Source organism: Carcharodon carcharias, chromosome 1, assembly GCF_017639515.1.
Source record: "Carcharodon carcharias isolate sCarCar2 chromosome 1, sCarCar2.pri, whole genome shotgun sequence".
Classification (NCBI taxonomy): domain Eukaryota; kingdom Metazoa; phylum Chordata; class Chondrichthyes; order Lamniformes; family Lamnidae; genus Carcharodon; species Carcharodon carcharias.
Genome location: NC_054467.1, coordinates 125,045,313 through 125,065,582, shown reverse-complemented (window position 1 = coordinate 125,065,582; position 20,270 = coordinate 125,045,313). Strand labels below are relative to the sequence as shown.

Here is a 20,270-nt window from a genome sequence, read left to right as displayed (position 1 = left end):
TATTCCTTTTTAAATACCTGAACAAGCTCTTGCTATCCGTTTTTACATTTCTAGCTAGCTTCCTCTCATACTCCAAATTCTTTCTCCTGATTATCCTTTTAGTCATTTTCTGCCATTCTTTATATTCTGACCAATCGTCTGAGCTGCCACTCATCTTTGTGCAGTTATATGCTTTTTCTTTAAGTTTGATGCTTTCCTTAACTACTTTAATTAACTAAAGATGGGGGGTCCTGCCCAGAGAATATTTCTTTATAGAAGGAATGTACTTATTCTGAATATTCTGAAATATCCCCTTAATGTCTCCCACTGTTCCTCTATTGATCTATCTTCTAGCCTAATATCCCAGTTCACTTCAGCTAGCTCAGCTCTCATGCCCACATCTCCTTCAAACTGGATGTAAAATTTAATTGTATTGTGGTCGCTGCTACCTAGGGATACCTTTACTCTGAGGTCATTAATTAATCCTGTCACATTACACAATACCAAGTCCAATATAACCTGCTCTTTGGTTGGTTCCAGAACGTGCTACTCGAAGAAACTGTCTCGAAAACATTCCATGAACTCCTCATCCAGGCTACACTGCCAATCTGATGTTTTCAGTTTATATGTAGATTAAAATCATCCGTAATTATTGCTGTCCTTTTCACAAGCACCCAAGATTTCTTCTTGTATACTTTGTCCTACATTGTGGTTACTGTTAGGGGGCTTGTAGACCCCTCCCACTATTGACTTCTTGCTCCTATTTCTCATCTCCACTCAAACTGATTCAACATCTTGATCTCCTGAACCAAGGTCATCTTTAACAATTGCACAAATGCAATATTTGATTAACTGTGCTACCTCTCCACTTTTACCTAGCTTCCTATTCTTCTTGAATGTCATATACAATGTAATTCATTTACTACATATCCTGAAAGAGTTTCATCACCAAACTCATATAAGGTAAACGGGCAGTGTTTCTTTTCTTTCTGGAATCTCCACATAATTGGAGTAATGGCACCTCTATTTAAGCAAGATCAATTTGATCTAATAAATTGGAGATCTTTCAATAGCTCAGCTCTTACAAAATTAAGAGCTGATAACATAATTTCTTTGTTCTCGTAAATTACGACATTTCAACATTTTTGTTTTATTATCATTTGTTCAAGTGGTGTCTCAATACAAGTTGGACTAAGACAAAGATCTAGCTTCAATCTGCTAGGAATTCCCTGCAGATGCCAACACCATCCCCAAAGAAATTCAGTGGCAAGCTGTATAATGGTAGGTATACTGATATTTGCATAATTCATTTTCTCAAAAGTTTCAAGCTATGCAGTTTACAATTCTATTTTCATAGGAGGATGCCCATCAGCTCTTCTTTTATCAAAAGGTGAAGGAAGTTTCCCGGCATTTCTGCTTTCAGATAATATTTCATCTGATACATTTAATAAAGTTAGTTATTTGGCCATAAAAAAAATCCCTTCCCTTTTAATTACAGGCAGCAGTCCTTTACGAACTACCACTAAGCTATATTTCCCACTTCCTGCCCAATCATGTGCATTCCTGTACTTGTTGCACTGGCACAAAAAGTGTATTAAAGCAAGAAGAAAGGGTTAATCTCACAAGATATGAATCAATTTCTCTGTGTTCCCTGCCCAAGCCTGTGCACACTTGCATTAAATTTGCCCAGATTGTGGTAACAGTCAGCCTTTTTTCTCAACACAACAGAAAATCACCCACTGAACAAACATCCACTATAGTCACACTGTTAATGAAGAGATGACCAATAATATTTTCAGTACACGGAAGAGTTTTGCCTTTTCAAACATAATTATACACTGTAACACCTTAAATTGTATGAAGTGCATCATGTTTTTAGTTCTGCTTTCCAACCTAATCCAAGTTCAAAAGCAGATTCCCATACATTATTTTAGTACCTGTCATTTGGTCAGAACCATCAGATACACAGGAAATTTCCAGTTCAATTATCCATTTATAATAAAACATTTAGGTGCAGAAATCCCAACCAAGTTAAAAAAGATAAATATTGGGCTATAATGTATAATTATCAAACATCAGAAAAGTTACAAATTATGTTTTCAAGCAACAAAAAGATTCAAGCTTTTTTTAACATCAACTGATAAATTCCTGTTATACATAAATGCCATAGCTTGCAATTTAATACAATTAATGAGGGTAAAATTCCCTCCTCCCCCTTCCCTTAGCTAGATGGAGCAGACCTAAAATAACTGACTTGAACCCAACCATATTTCCAGAGGCAGGTCACATGCAATAGCTTGATGTTTCTCAAAGGATGCACTCTCTCCAGACAGGGGTTTGCACCCAGAAGTCAGGGAGGAAGGTCTACCACTTTTGCAGACCTCTCAGGCCTTTGAACTATAATGCCAATACTAATATCGATTGTGCTAAACTTTGCAAAATCTAGGCTGGAAGGTCCATCAAAATATGAATAACTTTTCCTAAATTTGTTTGGTTACAATTTCTAATAAAAATCTTGCATTTGTCATTATTTAATATTTATGAAAATTGTAGATATCTATGACCACCATTTCCTTAGCCAGTAGAAATCTGGAACAACGGGTTCAATTATAACTCTTCCTAGCTCACAACAAATTTTAAAATCCCAGGATACTGCATCACTGGTACAATTTTCCAAATTAACAGAGGATCCATCTATCGTTTTCGTTAGACAATAAAGTCTGGATTTATAATTCTACAATGTAGCAATGCTTAAAATTACAGTATAAACCTAGAGTAAGGGCTTGACCTGGTTGTGAACAGCAGATGTCAAGACTGGTCCACGCTCTCTACTGAAAGCTCCATGGCAGACAGTCTCACATGTTTTTGACTTGACCTCAAATGGAATCCAACTCCAGTTTGGTGTCAAATCAGGTTTAAGACGTGCTCAAAGGGGTCATTTGAGCTTTCTGGACAGTTCGTAAGTTTACCTGAATTTGAGTCAAATGTTTAAAACAAGGCAGGTGCTCCAATGCACACTCGTTAAACAATTAAGTTGTAACCACTAGTAGCGGAGTTCGGTCCAGAGTTCTCTCCTGAGCTAAAGATTGGCAAGAACTAGACAGTATGTATAGCTGCCCAACTACAATAAAAGGTAAATAAGATTGGTGAGTTACAGGTGCAGGTTGCCATGTGGAAATATGATGTTGTGGCTATAACAAAGATATAGCTCAAAGAAGGTCAGGATTGGATATTAAATATCCCTGGATACAAGTTGTTCAGGAAAGAAAGGAAAGGAAAAGGGGGAGGGGAGGGGAGGGGGTATTGATTAAGGAGGGCATTGCAGTGCTGGAGAAAGAGAATGTCCTTGAGAGGTCAAGGATAGAACCTATTTGGTTAGATCTAAGAAACAAAAAGAATATGATTACATTGCTCGATGTAGTCTATAGGGCACCAACTATTGGGAAGAATGTAGTGGAACAAATTTGTTAGGAAATTACATAGCTGTGTAAGAATTATAGAGTACTTATAATGGTGGCTTGAATTATCCAAATATAAACTGGGATAGTAGTGGTGTAAAGGATAGAGGGGGGCAAGAGTTCCTAGAGTGTGTTCAGGAAAATTTTCTTCAACAGTATGTTTTCAGTCCAACAAGTAAGGAGGCACTGCTAGACATAGCTCTTGGAAACAAGGTGGGACAAGTAGATCAATATCAGCAGGAGAACATTCAAGGAACAGTGATCATTGTGTCATAAGATTTAGGCTGACTATGGAGAAGGACAAAGAACACTCCAAAATAAGAAAAATTAACTGGGGGAAAGCCAACTCCAATGGGGTGAGAATGGATTTGGGCCAAATGAATTGGAGTCAAAGGTTAGCAGGAAAAACAGTAGCTGATTAATGGGCTACCTTCAAAGAAGAGATAATTCGGACATGGTCAAGGTATATTTCCTCGAAAGAAAAAGATAGGGCAAACAAATCCAGAGCTCCCTGGTAACAAAGGAGATAGAAATTAAGATAAAGAAGAAAAAGTGTGCTTATGACAGGTGTCAAGTAGAAAATACAATTAAAACCAAGCTAAATATAGAAGGTTCGGAGGGGAGGTGAAAAAGAGAATAAGAGAAGCAAAGAGGGAGTATTAAGATAGACTAGCAGCTAACAAAAAAACAAATTCCAAAGTTTTCTATTGGCATATAAATAGTAAAAGGGTAGTAAAAGGAGGAGTAGGGCCAATTAGGGACCAAAAAGGAGATTTATACATGGAGGCAGAGGGCATAGCTGAGGTATTAAATTAATACTTTGCATCTGTCTTTACTAAGGAAGAAGATGCTACCCAAGCCCTGGTAAAAGCAGGCGTAATTCAGAAAACTGGAAAGGTTTAAAATTGAAAAGGAGGTGGTATTGGAAAAGTTCCCTGTACTTAAAGTTGATAAGGAACCAGGATTGGATGAGATGCACCCAAGGATACTGAGGGAAGTGACAGTGGAAATTGCAGAGGCACTGGTCATAATTTTTCAGTCTTCCTTAGACTCAAAGATGGTCCCGGAAGTGTGGAGGATTGCAAACATTACACCAAAAAAGCGTTTAAAGTTAAGTCCAGGCCAGTCAGTTTAACTTCAGTGGTGATTTAACTTCTAGACACAATAATTCAAGACAAAATTAACAGTCACATGGACAAATGCAGATTAATTAAGAAAAGCCAGAAAATGGAATTCAATCCAGAAAGGTGCGAGGTAATGCATTTGGGGAGGGCAAACAAAGCAAGGGAATACTCAATGAACAGGAAGTTATTGAGAACAAAAACAGAATTACCTGGAAAAACTCAGCAGGTGTGGCAGCATCAGCAGAGAAGAAAAGAGTTGACGTTTCGAGTCCTCATGGGTCTTGACCCCCTTCAAGGGTCATGAGGACTTGAAACATCAACTCTTTTCTTCTCTGCCGATGCTGCCACACCTGCTGAGTTTTTCCAGGTAATTCTGTTTTTGTTTTGGATTTCCAGCATTTGCAGTTTTTTGTTTTTATCAGGAAGTTATTGAGAGAGGTTGAGGAAATGAGGGACCTTGGAGTGGTACATGTCCACAGGTCCTTGAAGGTTGCAGGTCAGGTGGACAAGGTGGTGAAGAAAACATATGGAATGCTTTCCTTTTTTGGGCGAGGTACTGAATACAAAAGCAGGGATGTAATGATGGAACTGTATAAATGGCTGGTTAGGTCACAGCTGGAATGTTGGGTACAGTTCTCGTCACCACATTACAGGAAGGACATAATTGCTCTGGAGAGAGCGCAGGGCTTGCAAATTGCAGCTTTGAAGAAAGATTGGATAGGCTAGGGTTGTTTTCCTTAGAACAGAGAAGGCTAAGGGGAGACCCAAATGAGGTGTACAAACTTATGAAGGGCCTAGATAGGGTACACAGGAAATACTTGTTTCCGCTCGGTGAGGGCTGGATTACCGGGGGCATAGATTTAAGGTGATTGGTAGAAGGAATAGAGAGGACATGAGGAAAGCTTTTTCACCTAGAGAGAGGTGGACATCTGGAATTCACTGACTAAGCTGGTGGTTGAGGCTGAAATGCTCAACTCATTTCAAAGGTACCTGGATATGCACCTGAAGAGCTGTAACCTGCAAGGCTACTGACCAGATACTGGAAAGTGGGATTAAAATGAGTGGTTAGCTTCTTTTTTCTCTTTCTTTTCAGTGCAGACACAATGGTTTCTGCGATCAGCATCCAAGCAGCTATCTGTCCCAAACTAGTTGCTATACTATGAAAGCCACAAAAATTTTACTTAAAAAAAATACATTCTTGAAAGAATAAGAATATGAAAAGCTTATGCAAAGGGCCTAGACATAAAAAGTCAACACCTCAACACTTTCTTTTTCTTATTTGTATCTTTTAACCTTTCAAAACTTCACATTCAAATTTCCTCTAAAAAGAGCTGCAATGAAATTAAGCATCCTATTCCTCTGTACGTATTAGCTTCATCAGAAATATTTTAACTGACCTGATACAAATAATCTTCAAAAACAAAGTAGTAGTCATCATTGCTAGCTGTTAGCTTCACATCCTAGAACAAAAAAATGGAAATGTTTCAAAAAATAACAAAACCTTGCTACATTTTTTTCCAATTGCTCTATAAATGTTCTATTTTGTGTGGGGGCAGAGAAAGTGAATGAACTTACACTGTCATTAAGGTGAGAAATGTCCATACCGAGGAAGAGAATTTTTGGCATCAAACACACACAAATTTGGCAGAGAGAAATGAGATCCAGTATGAAACTTCCATTCCACTACCTCAGCATTATGCTTTAAACTCAACCAAAACAGTGTACCCAGCTGTCTTTTTCTCTGAATGAATTCCTAATTTAGGCCCACATTTTCACGCCTAGGTTGGGCGCGCAGAGACAGAAGAATTCCCAGCTCTGCGAACCTGACCTTTTAAAATTGGCTGCCCGCAATTTTGACTTTCGTCCCAGGGGTGGGAAATGGGCGTGGATTAAAAGTCCAGCCCTCCAGCCCAGAACGAGTAAATAGGCTACCAGGTGTGGAGGTGGGCTAGGTGGAAGGCATGCCACTCTGCTCCGGCACTTTCTCCAAGCATCAGAGGTTTCATGATAAATGTAAATGCCGCATGGCTGATTCACCCATCTGCCAACCATAACGTTGGTTGGACCATGAAAAATAGGAGTCAATTGCTCCATTAATGGGCTTAGTTGTCAGCAGGTGCACTTCTGGCTTTTGCAAGCACCCGCCGACCAAGAAGTTCTGTCGAAGGGTCATGAGGACTCGAAACGTCAACTCTTTTCTTCTCCGGCGATACTGCCAGACCTGCTGAGTTTTTCCAGGTAATTCTGTTTTTGTTTTGGATTTCCAGCATCCGCAGTTTTTTGATTTTATCTCTGAGTTTAAGGAGAAATTCTTCAGTGAGAGAACAAGTTCAGCCAGATGGAGGAGAGTGGCGGTGGATGGGGATTGTTCGGGCCTCTGTTCAAGGAAGAAGCGGAGAGCCATCAGACCACCCCGGTGGGGGATGTAGATGTAGAGGGATTGGACATCCATTGTGAAGAGCAGGGGTTGGGGCCAGGGAGCTGGAAATTGTTGATATGATGTGGAGCATCAGAGGAATCACAGAAGGTGGGGAGAGACTGGACAAGGGGAGAGTGAATGGAGGCAAGATAGCAAGAAATGAGTTCCGTGGGGCAGGAACAGGCTGCCACGACTGGTCTGCCGGGACAGTCCTATCTGTTGTTTTTTGGGTAGGAGGTAGAAGCGGGCCGTCCAAGTTTGGGAGACTATGAGGTTGGAAGCTGTGGAGGGAAGATCTCCAAAGGAGATGAGGTCAGTGACAGTCCTGGAAACAATGGCTTGATGTTCAGTGGTGGGGTCATGGTCCAGGGGGAGGTAGAAGGAAGTGTCTGCAAGTTGGCTCTCAGCCTCTATGAGGTAGAGGTCAGTACGTTAGACAACACCACCACCCTTGTCAGCAGGTTTGATGACACAGTCAGGGTTGGACCTGAGGGAACGGAGTGCGGCAGGTTCAGGAGGAGACAGGTTAGAGTGGTTGAGAGGAGCAGAGAAATTGAGATGATTGATGTCACGCCGACATTTCTCAATGAAAAGATCAAGAGGGAGGAGTCCAGGTGGAGGGAGAATATTGGAGTTGGGTGAAAGGATCCGTTGAACCGGGGAGGACTCCTGCCCAAAGAAGTGAGCATGGGGACAAAGGCAGCGGAAGAAGAGTTCAGCATCATACCGAGCCCGGAGTTCATTGAAGTGAGGGCGGAAGGGTATGGAACTGAGTCCATTGCTTAGCACTGAATGTTCAGCATCAGAGAGGGAAAGGTCAGGGAGTATGGTGAATGCATAGCCAAGGCTGGGAATAATCAGAATTTTACACAACCCAGCAGCAAAGAACAAAGTACTACTGCAAAGAAACATATCTGGTGAACATATCATTGAAATTAACCTTACACCCACAATACAGAATACAGTGCCACTTTCATTATTTGAGTAAGATAATTAACTGGATAATTAATGAGGAGAAATGTCAGATTTTGCAGAACAGATTCAGAAGCTGGTGTCCAACACTGATCAAGGATGATTCAAAAGAAGATTATAAGTAAAAGCATCTTTTAGTTTGATCAGAAACATGCAGCAAATGTCATACATTATTTATAAGTTATGCAGGCTCTTCAATCCCACAATTCACTGATAGAGAACTGAATTTCCATTTAGACTCCTGCACCTAGGAAACACCACATTTGGTGATCAACCATTAAAAATTTTTGATCTTCAGATTTAAAACTGAAAAAAATTATAAATCACTGTGCCTTATATAAACAGCATTCCTAGTTTGGCAAAATGGATTGGAAACATAGGGGGAAAAGGATTATACAGCAGCATCCTTTGGAATCTTCCTACACGCATGAAAATATTACGGGCGAGAAATTTTGTGTGGAGCATGCTTGTAGCAGTGCTTCGGAGGCTTTGTGCAGTCCTACCATTGACCCCCCACTCCTGCAGAGGAGTGCACATCTTGGTGAAAGAGGTGAGAGATGCTTGCCACAACTTTCAATATTGAAGCATTGTGGGATCTGGGGAGATTCTGTACTTTGCATGTCAAAATGCAGTTATCCATGCCGCAAGAAGCTAAGGTACTTGCCAGTGAAGCTAAAACATGCCTGCTCTGGGTCAGGAGGATGGATGAGGGAGAGTGTACCAAGGGAAATAACACTTTGTTGCCTCCTCAAACCACACCTCCATGGCCTGCACATCGTTATGCCAGGATAGCAAGGTCCCAGGCATAAGGCTCTGATTAAGTACTGTCCTAACATCAAACAGCCCAGCCTGCTGATTTGGTGCCAAGTTCTCAAATTTGGCCAATGAATGTCCAGGCATTATCAGCAATATTTACTCAAAATAAAACAAGTGTGAAGCTCTAAGATGAGCCCTGCAGGAACACTGTTTGAAGGGCCAGGCATCCTGATTGCAGGTAAGTTAATTTTTTGGAATTTTTGTATTGCAAATTGTCTGGAAGTATTCTTGTGTATTTTTGGAGGTGTTTAAGTAAGTCCCTGGATTTGCCAGATAGTGTTGTTGCTTCCTCAGGAGTGAGGGACCAGAGAAGCAGGTGACCTGTACATTCAAAGGCTGCCTCAAAGGTAGACTGTGCTGCAGTGGCAGCAACTTGAGTCTGTAGAACGGCAGGGAGATGAAACAGAGAAGGCAACCTCTGTGCCATCCTCTCTGTCAAGTTGGAGTTGAATTCTTCCCTACTCACAGGAGGCACTGTGGCAGGCTAACTGTTGCAGCCAGCATTTCAGTGTGTATGCCCATTAAGCATTTTTCTGTATGACTCACCATCAAGGTTCTCATCTGAGTCCTCTGCAACAGTACTCCTCTGCACCCCCATAATTCACCCAGTAGCACTTTGTGGCACTCAGAAGTCACACCTAAAATCCAAATACTCTATCTGACCCTCGCACCTGTTAATGCTGACAGTCTCACAAATTATATGCAGTGCCAGCATCTGAGCCAGCGGCTGTGATTGTCAGATCAAGTGACAGGGTATCTTCATTAGTGCTATCCTGTTGCTTTCTTTCCTTCTCCTGGGGTTCCTGTGGCTGGGCATGTGGCAATTCATGGATGACTGAAAGCCGGATCTCAAAAGAGGAAGATATGAGGCAAGGCGAGTGGATGAGAAGCAAGAGGCCCATGATGACACCATCAGCAGCTTGCACTTCATGTCTGATAGCAGAGAGAGTTAGCCAGGAGTTAAGAAAGTGCACAAGGCAAAAACACACCAACATCCTCAATTTTCTGAGTGATATCAGATACCATGAAGTCCCGTTGCAGTCAGCCCCATGATGTGGGGAGCCATTTCTTCTGAGGACTCAGGAGATATAGACATCAATATGCTCCACAAGTTCTACTCTGCCCCTTTTTATTGTGTACTATCTAGTCCTGCAAAAGAGAGGGCAGGATATAAATAGTTGTATAGCGCTGTGTTTGAGTGATAGGCCTGCCAAACTAAATAACAGGAGGTAGATGCAGGGAGTGAGAGGTGGGTGTAAGGCTGTCAGCATTGACAGGCGTGAGAGTGAAGTGGAGTATCTGGGTGTTAGGCATGGGTCCTGAGTGTCAGAAAGCACTGCTGGGTGAGTTATTGGGGGGGGGCGGGGGGGTGTACTGAGCAGCATTCTTGTGGCACTCCTGTTTGGTCCTTGGATCTAGACTCCAGAGTTGACTTTTCTGGCCACCAGCTCCTTTCTCCTTTCTGAGGACGGCCTTTGAAGGTCTCCTGGCATTGTATCCATGGTGTCCCTGCTACTGCCCACCTGCACTACTAATGCTTCCAGTGCCGCATCCAACACTATGGATCCTACTTTCTGTCTTGGAGTTCGCCTTGTAATAATTTACATATTGCAGTGAAATTTTTATGCAATATCCCTTTTAAGGTACTGCCTGCCTTTAAGAGCAGGGTGGCTGTAACAAGTAATATACAAACTACGCCATGGGCCCTCCTGCTGTGTCCAGAGGCCACAGGCAATGTTCAAGAGTACAGCATGGGATTTTCTTGGGTCAACAATACAATGATTCAGATGGGGTGGGTACATGAAGTTTGCACATTGCCAACCTCAATCTGAATTGGTGTAGGCAGGCTGAGATGTAGCCCCTCATATCCACTTTCTAGCCCTATTTTTTGAAATGCTTAAATATTGAATGGAGACATCTAAGATACATTTCTTTATTTTTCAACGGAATCAGAAACATTTTTGTAATTAATATCTCTGCATTAGTACTTAGTGGAGGTTAAATTCAATAATGCAGGAAAACGGGCATGAAAATTGCACACTGGCAGCTATTCGATCATGACAACAGCAACGTCAACATTTTAGAGCATCTTTAATGTAATAAATTATATTTCCCAAGACACTTCACAAGAGCAATATAAAACAAAACTTAACACTGAACCATATAAGGAGACAGGAGGCAGATGACCAAAACCTTGGTCAAAGAGAGAGGCGTGAAAGAGTGTTTTAAAGGAGAAAAATAGGATAGAAAGGTGGAGAGCTGTAGGGAGGGAATTCCAGAGCATTGGACCCAGACACCTTAGGACACAGTCACCAATGGTGGAACAATTAAAATCGGGAATGCTCTCAAGGAGCCAAAATCAGGTGCCCGCAAATATCTTGGCTGGTCGTGGGGCAGGGAAAGATTACGGAGATAGAGAGGGGAAGACCGTGCAGTGATTTGAAAACAAGGCTGAGAATTTGAGAATCAAGATGTTGATTGAGGAAGCCAATGTAGGTCAGTGAGCACATGGATGAAAGGTCAATAGGATTTGATGCAAGTTAAGACGCAGGACAGCAGAATTTTGGATGAACTGAAGTTTATGGAGGGTAGAATGTGGGAGACCAGTCAGGAGTATGTTGGAATAGTCAAGCTTAGACGTAACAAAGGCAAGAATACAGGTTTCAGCAGCAGATGAGCTGAGACAGGGCAAGGTTACAGTGCTGAAAATAAGTAGCCTTAGTGATGGCACAACTTATGTGATCAAAAGCTCATCTCGAGATCAAATGTGACACCAAGGTTGCGAACAATCTTGTTTAGTCTCTGACGGTTGACAGGGGGAGGGATGGAGTCAATAGCTAGGGACTAAGTTGGAAGTGGAAACTGAAAACAATGGCTTCAGTATTCCCAATGTTTAATTGGAGAAAATTTCTGCTTATTCAGCACTGGATGTTGGATGTTACAATGCAAGTCGGGAGCGCTGGTGGTGATGTCATGCGTACATCTGGAAACTAATACTGTGTTTTTGGACGATGTCACAAAGGGACAGCGTGTAGATGAAAATCAAGAAAAGGCCAAGGATCAAATCTTAGGAGACATCAGAGGAAACGATTCAGGAGCAGGAAGAGAAGCTATTGCTTCTGGCTACAATTAGACAGATAAGAATGGAACTAGGTGAGAGCAGACCCACACAGCTGGATGACAGTGGGGAGGCATTGGAGGATAATGTTTTGGTCAATTATACAAAGGCTGCAGGCAGGTCAAGAAGGTTGAGGAGACATAGCTTAGGTTTGTCATTTGTGACTTTGATAAGGGCTGTTTCAATACTGTGGCAGGGGCAAAAACCTGACTGGAGATACAAAAATTGGGTTCTGGAAATGTTATAAACAGATTTGGGAGGCAACAACATATTCAAGGATAAAAACAAAAAAACTGCGGATGCTGGAAGTCCAAAACAAAAACAGAATTACCTGGAAAAACTCAGCAGGTCTGGCAGCATCGGCGGAGAAGAAAAGAGTTGACGTTTCGAGTCCTCATGACCCTTCGACAGAACATATTCAAGGACTTTGAAGAGGAAAGGGAGGTTGAGAGGGGGTGTAGTTTGTAAGGATAGTGGTAGGGTCAAGGGTTGGTGTTTTGAGGAGAGGGCAGCAGCTTTAAAGGATAGAGAGACAATGCCTGAAGAGAGAGAACCATTAACAACATTGGCTAACACGAAAATAAGGAAGGAAGGACAGTTGTTTGGTGAGAATAGGGTTGAGGGAGCAAGAGATGGATCTTGTGGACAAGGTGAGAGAATCAGAAGAGATAGGAGAGAAACAAGAGAAAGATGAGAGTTCAGGGTTCGGGCAGGGGAGAATTTTAGGGGAAGTTTGGGTATGGTGGGCTAGTGGAAGGGAAGGACATAGCTCAGGCACCATAGGATCGCCTCGATCTTTTTCTTAATGCTGGCTAGGCCAGCATTTATTACATATCCCTAATTGCACTTGAGAAAATGGTGGAGAGCTGCCTTCTTGAATTGCTGCAGTCCATGTGGTGTGGGTACAGTGCTGTTAGGGAGGGAGTTCCAGAATTTTGACCCATGGGCAGTGAGGGAACGGCAATATATTTCCAAGTCAGGATGGTGAGTGACTTGTAGGGAAACTTTCAGGTAGGAACTTCCCATGTGTCTGCTGCCGTTGTCCTTCTAGATGGTAACAGTCATGACAAAGAAGCCCATGAGCTGCTCACACTTATTATTTGAGGTGAGGATGGAAGAGACAGAGGAGAGGGGTGTAGCAAGATGTTCAAGACAACAGTCACATCACTCAAACACACTGCAAGACTCTCACCAACACACTTCCCTCTTTCATGCACGAGAGGATGATGTAGGTGGTCACTGATTGAGGAACAGTGACTGCACATCCCTTTCCCACTTGAGGAAATGGTGCTGTCCATAATGGCTGGACCATGGTCACTGTTGGCTTCAGAGGAATTGCATGGCTGGGTTTCTGCATGTCTAATCCTCCTTCTCTACTCTCACATCTCCTTCAGGCTGGACTCTGAATGAGAAATTACAGGTGCTGTCAGCGCACACTTCCATTTCCCTGCTCTGTCAAACCCAAAAGCAATCCCTTGACCCTTTTTAATTTCAGGTCAACGGCCTCGGCCAGTGCAGAATGATGAATAGAGGGATAATGAAGGTGCACGGTCACTTGAACATACTCCTGCAGCCACGAGTTCAAAGACTGACACTACATGCGCATTAGAGGCTCGGGTAAATGACGGATCTCATGCTGGTCACCGGCCACAAGTGTGCAGGAGCCAGGAAGAAGAGAAGAATGCCACAGGTGCCAGATCTCTTCTTTTCTTATCAACCAGCTATGCCACTGGTGGAAAGAGGGGAAAAAAAAGACTTGTTTCATACCTTGTAGATGAGGTTGTCAACTAAAAGATCATGTTGAATCACATTCGATTTCAGCTGTTCATAATATAAAGAATCCTGTAAATGCAGAAAAAAGTCAATACTTTAGTCACTAAACACATATAGAAGTTTTATATAAAGTTCAAAACATCTTGTATATGTTATATAAACCAGACAGATGGCTCCTCACAAGTATCTGCTCAAATTTTTTTTGCTCAGCTATTTTCTTAAGGTAATTCTTGCTGTGATGGCCAGTACTGGAACATCACTCTTCTGGGTTTGATACAGTGGCTGTTCTTATAAGGAAGGAAATCGAAATAAATCATGGTCTATAAAGAACAATTTTCACTTTGTGCAACTTGTCTATAATGTTTGTAATAACTGTAAAACCTGCCATATACACACAATTTCTTACACTCTTAATATGAAACAGTATGACTTAACTCAAAGGCCAAGGCTAATGCTCTGGGGGTATGGGTTCAAATATCGCCACGGCAGCTGGTGGAATTCAAATTCAATTAATTTAAATAAATCTAAAAATAAAGCTAGTCTCAGTAATAGTGACCATGAAATCCTTGTTGATTGTTATAAAAACCCGTCTGGTTCACTAATGTTCCTTAGGGAAGGAAAACTGCCATCCTTACCAGATTTGGCCTACATGTGATTCCAGACCACAGCATTTAAGAGTGCCCTCTGAAATGGCCTAGCAAGCCACTCGGTTATATTACAACAGCTAAATAAAATTTGCAAAGGAATGAAACTGGACAGGTTACCCAGCATCGAGCTGTGGCAACGGCACACCCAGCCCTGTCGACTCTGCAAATAGCTCCATACTAACATCTGGGAGCTTGTGCCAAAATTGGGTGAGCTGTCTCACAGGGCAGTCAAACAGCCTGGCATATTCAACAAATCATATCTTATAGACAGTGTTCCAGATCTACCACCACCACCACTGTGCTTCCACCTCAGTTGGTCTGTCCCACCAACAGGGCAGACCACCAGGGGTGGCGGCATAGTGATATACAGTCAGGGGCAGTTGCCCTGTGAGTCCTCAACATTGAGTCCAGACCCCAGAAGCCTCATGGCATTAGGTCAAACATGGGTAAGAAAACCTCCTGCTGATTACCACCTACTGCCCAGCTGATGAACTAGTACCCCTCCCCGCTGAACACCACTCGGAGACTGAGGGTGGCAAGGGCACAGAATGTACTCTGGCTGGGGGATTTCAATGTCCATCAGCAAGAGTGGCTCAATAGTACCGCTACAGACTGAGCTGGCTGTGTCCTAAAGGATATTGGGATCCTTGCTTTTTCTGATACATATTAATGTTCTAGATCTTGGTGTGCAGGGGACAATTTCAAAGTTTGAGGACGATACAAAGCTTGGGAGTGTTGTAGACTGCAAGGAGGACGGTGCAGAACTTCAAAAAGGACACACACAAGTTGGAGGAGTGGGCAGATAGTGGCAGATGAAGTTCAATGCGGAGAAGTGTGAGGTGATGCATTTTGGTAGGAAGAACATGGACAGACAATATAAAATAAAGGGTGAAATTCTGAAATGGATGCAGGAGCAGAAAGACCTGGATTTACGTGTGCATAGATCATTGAAGGTGGCAGGACAGGTGGAGAGAACAGTTAATAAAGCATATAGTATCTTAGGCTTTATTAATACGGGCATAAAGTACAAGAGCAAGGAAGGTTATGCTGAATTTAAAGAAGACACTTGTTAGATCTCAGCTGGAATATTGTGGACAGTTCTGGGTGCCACATTATAAGATGCATGTGAACACAATGGAGACAGTGCAGAAGAGGTTTACAAGAATAGTTTCAGGGATGAGAAACTTGAGTTACGATGATAGATTGGAGAGGTTGGGACTGTTCTCCTTGGAGAGAAAACTAACAGGAGATTTGATAGAGATGTTCAAAATCATGGGGGGGTGCTGGACAGAGTAGATAGGAAGAAGCTGTTCCCGTTTGTAAAAGGATCAAAAATGAGAGGGACATGGATTTAAAGTGATTTACAAAAGAAGCAAATGTGAGGTAAGAAAAAAACCAATGAGTGGTTTGGGTCTGGAATGCACTGCCTGGAAATGTGGTGGTGGCAGGTTCAATCGAGGCATTCAAGAGGGCATTAGATAATTATTTGAATAGAAACGATGTGCAAGGGTACGGAAAAAAGGGGGGGGCAATGGCACTAGGTCATAATGCTCATTTGGAGGGCCGGTGCAAACACAATGGGCTGAATAGCCTCCTTCAGTGCCATTAAAATTCGGTGATTCTGTGATAGCCACTAGACGGGATCTGCGGAGGTGGAGAAAACCAACAAGAGGGAAAAACTACCGGACTTTGTCCTCACAAAACTACCACTGTCACTGATGCACCTGCCCATGACAGTATTGGTGGGAGTGACCATTGCACAGTCCTTGTGAGGACAAAGCTTGTCTTCACATTGAGGACACCCTCCATCGTGTTATTTTTATTCCTTTATGGGATGTGGGCATCACTGACTAAGCCAGCCTTTATTGCCCATCCCTAATTGCACTTAAAAAGGCAGTGGTAAGCTGCATTCTTGAACTGCTGCAGTCCATGTGGTGTCAGTACACCCACAGTTTTGTTAAGGAGGGAGTTCTGTTAAGGAGGGAGTTCCAGGATTTTGACCAAGCGACAGTGAAGGAACAGCGATATATTTCCAAGTCAGCATGGTGAGTGGTTTGGAGAGAAACTTCCAGGAGGTGGTAGTCCCATGTGTCTGCTGCCCTTGTACTTCTAGATGGCATTGATGGTGGGTATGAAGGTGCTGTCTTGGTGGTGATGGTAGAGTGGGCCTATGCCGGGCCTGAGTTTACAGGTTGTGATTGAGTACAATTCTGCTGTTGCTGATGGCCCAAAGTGCCTCATGGTCGCCCAGTCTTGAGTTGCTAGATGTGTTTGAAAGCTATTCCATTTAGCACGGTGGTAATGCCACATGATACGATGGAGGGCATCCTCAATGTGAAAACGGGACTTTGCCTCCACCAGGACTGTCTAGTGGTCACTTCTACCGATGCTGTCATGGACAGATGCATCTGTGGCAGGCTGATTGGTGTCGATGAGGTCAAGCATGTTTTTCCCTCTAGTTGGTTCTCTCATCAAATGCTGCAGACCCAATCTACCAGCTATATGTGCTAAATCAAAGGGAAACGACAAGATACACAGCAGGGTGGCGATTAGGGTAATGATAACCAGAGAGTGGCAGGAAGGGATAGAACTTACAAAATTAAGTGTGCACTTGTAGATAAGGCCAGACGTTGCAAAAATAGTAAAAACACAGAGATAAAGGTTCTGTATCTGAAAGCATACCATCCGTGTACTGGGAAGGTTGCACAAAGCACAGGAAAGAGGCCATGAAATGAGAGACCGGTCTGTGTTTTGTGCAGGAACCAAGGGGAGAATCCACCCCCCCCCCACATTGGGGGGGTTGTGCGGGAATGGGCGGGAGCATGGGCGGGTGCAAACCCAATTGGCGCCACGCTGCCATTTTACATGGGTGGGCCAATTAAGGCCCACCCAGCATGACGCACACTCGGAAGCACTGTGCACTCCCTGTGCGGGGGGAGGGTTCCCTGATTCGGGGCCTACGTTCTTTCACTTGTGTGCATGAAAGAGCACAGAAATCTCCCTGAGGCACAGAGGTGCCTCAGGGAGATTAGTTCAAAGTTTAAAAATTTAAATAAAGAAAAGAAAATATTTTAAGACATGTCCCCTCATGTGATAGTGTCACATGAGCTGGGACATGTCAAGGAACATAAATGAAAAAATTTATTTAATTTATAAATGATTCATGAAATGTTATCCCGCCCGCAGGCGTCCGCTGAACTGAAAATCTAAATGATGCGCGGTGACATCAGGACGCATGTCCCTGCTCACTGAGCCGAAAATTCTGGCCCAAGTTTTCACATCTGAGCAGCATGAACACTGTTCATCAGAACAAGGAGCCATAGGCAAAGAGACATTTTTGGGAGTTTATAAACAAAGGTAAAATTATGTACAAATGTTTAACACCCATGCCCAGACTGTGCAACTACATCTTCTTAACCTTCCTAACCCTGCCACTACATCTTGGTGCACCCCCGACAACCACAGCAGATGTGGGGGCAGCCTGCTGACTGCTACGCCTTCTCTGTGATGACCTTAATAAGTGTCATCTGGAGAGCCGAGACCTGGATGGCCCCGGCCTGCTTTCAGGGTTCTGCCGTGTGGCAGTGGCACCTTCCTCAGCCTGTGGAGCTGGATTTGCTGGGGGCACAGGAAGAGGGGCTTCAAATGGGCCAGACACTCCTCGAGCCACCTGGGTGGTCAGCCCTAGGGTGTACACCTGCTGGTCCCCCTTCCTATGGGTGCGCAAAGGCACCTGGTTGACTCCTTGAGGAGAAGGAGAAGCTGGACTGAGATCGAGCTACCCTGCATCTGTTTCAAGTTGACACTGCTGGAGGCCAACTATGGTGTCAGCAATGGAGTTCAGGTGGCTCAGAAGTGCAGGACCGTTGTCCTGGCCAAGGTCTCTATGGCGGCCGCCATCCTACCAGTGTTGACCTCAGTGCATTTACATGCTGGTGCTATCACCTCAGACTGAAATAAGGACTCCTCTATAGTGCCTTGCTACCTGAGGAGCACAGCAAACATCCCTTCCTGAGGTTCCTGAGCTTGCCTTTGCAGCTCCAGCAACTGAGGTATGACCGAGTCCAGAGGCTCATCATCTGACTCAGACTCAGCAGATTTCTGGTCTCAATCAGTCCTCCGAGTGCCAGAAGCCTGAAAAGTCCCTGCCTCCGCCTGCTGTGGATCAGACAGCGTGATGTGCTCACCAGATTGTGACACTGAGGCGACTCTAAAGCTTGATCACTCCGAGGAGTGTGTCTCTGAGCTCGTGCAAGGTGTGGGTGAGTGCTGTGGCATGCCCTCAATGAGGGTTTCAGCAGATTCCTCTTCTGAGGTGCTGGGTTGTGGACTCCCTCAGCTGTTCTCAGATGTGACTGCAAAAGCAAGGAGAGATAATTAGTGCATGGTAGTGTTCTGTGAAACAGGCCACATCACTCACAGGATGCTTGTCTGATGGATGTTGCACCACTGGATCCTCACTTGTTAGAGCACTGCCAACCTCAGCATCAACACAGGAGCGGTCCTGATCCTCGCGGGCCTGCTGGATGGCTCTATTTTCAAACTCCGTGGGAACCTTGATTTCAGGCATTCCTCCACCAGTTTGCGACCTCTCCCTTTTGCTGAATGCCACTTGTCCTGCATGAATACAGATGGAGAAAGTGTAAGCAGGACGCTTGTCAGGCCAGGTGATGAGTGACTGGCATGTGCGGGTGGTGTGTAATGCCATGGACAGGATGAAGACAATGAAGGTGTGCATGAGAAAGTGAAAGGTGATGTCCCTTGAACTGGCAGAAAGTGAGATCCCTGTGGATGTGTGATGGGTTTGAGAGTGTGAGAGTTGAGAGTGATGAGAAGAGTGACTAACTATGGCAGAACAGAGGAGATCATTCATCCCTTTTTGGCACTGGGCGGCTGTCCTCTTTTGCAGGGCGTTGACACTGGCGACCACTGCCAACACCTCCCAAGCCAGATTGGTGGTGTTGCTGCCCCTCCTGCTGCCAGAGCGGGGCTAGAGGGCACCACAGCAGGCATCCACGGCGACCAAAGGGCATTCCAGGGATGCGTCACTGAATCAGGGGGCTGTAGTCTTCTTGCCTTTCGGGGCCATGTCTTCTGTGCAGCAGTCCTGGGCTGGAGCCACTAAGAGGGGTGCACACGGCTGCACTTTAAATATGGTGCCCTGGGTGAGGAAGTAGCGAGGTGACCGTGTGGCAGGTGAATCAGAGGCCGTCATCAGCAAAATGTGTTTCCCATGAATGTATGATTAATGAGGAATGATTGGGTTGATAAGGCATGAAATGCCACGATTTTGGCCAGCGGGTAAAACTTCTTTTTTCACACTCCCTACCACACTTAGTGCAAATCTGCGGCAATTACATTGTAAACCTAGGGGAGAATTTTCTCCCCGTCAGGGGGGTTGTGTGGGGGCGAGCGCGCAGCTGATCGGCGGGACGCCACCATTTTACATGGGGGAGCCAAATAAGACCCACCCAGCGTGACACACACCCAGAAGCGCTAAGCGCTCCCTGTGCAGACTGGGGGAGTAGGCTGAGTCAGGGAGTGCGCCCTTTCGTGCATGTGCGCGAAAGATCACAGAAATCTCCCTGAGGCACAGAGGTGCCTCAGAGAGATTAGTTTCACGTACAAAACATTGAACAAAGGGTGAAAAAAATGTTAAGGACATGTCCCCTCATGTGAAATCGTCAAATAAGCTGGGACATGTCCACTAACGTTAATGAAAATTTTTCCAACACTTTAAAAATGTTCATGAAACCTCATCCCACCCGTGGATGAGGTTCCATGAAAAATGCAAAGGCTACCTGGGCTCTTCACCTGCCTGCCAACCTTAAGGTTGGATGAGCAACTCAGGTTATTGATTTATTTGATTGTTAAATAGCCTTAATAGGCCTTTGGCTGCGCGCCCGCCAAACTGAAAATCTAAGTGACACATAGTGACATTGGGACACACGTCCAACATCACCC

General features: G+C 44.0%; 1 protein-coding gene across 1 annotated transcript in view; it reads right to left on the bottom strand.

Annotated features, from left to right (window-relative positions):
- tbc1d19 (TBC1 domain family, member 19) overlaps window positions 1-20,270 on the bottom strand; it is a 168,076-nt gene that overhangs the window by 50,069 nt on the left and 97,737 nt on the right. Inside the window, exons 12-13 of the mRNA XM_041182732.1 lie at window positions 13,654-13,728; window positions 5,959-6,021 (exon numbers count right to left, since the gene is read on the bottom strand). Coding sequence (XP_041038666.1) covers window positions 5,959-6,021; window positions 13,654-13,728 — 138 coding nt within the window. The remainder of the gene's footprint in view (window positions 1-5,958; window positions 6,022-13,653; window positions 13,729-20,270) is intronic.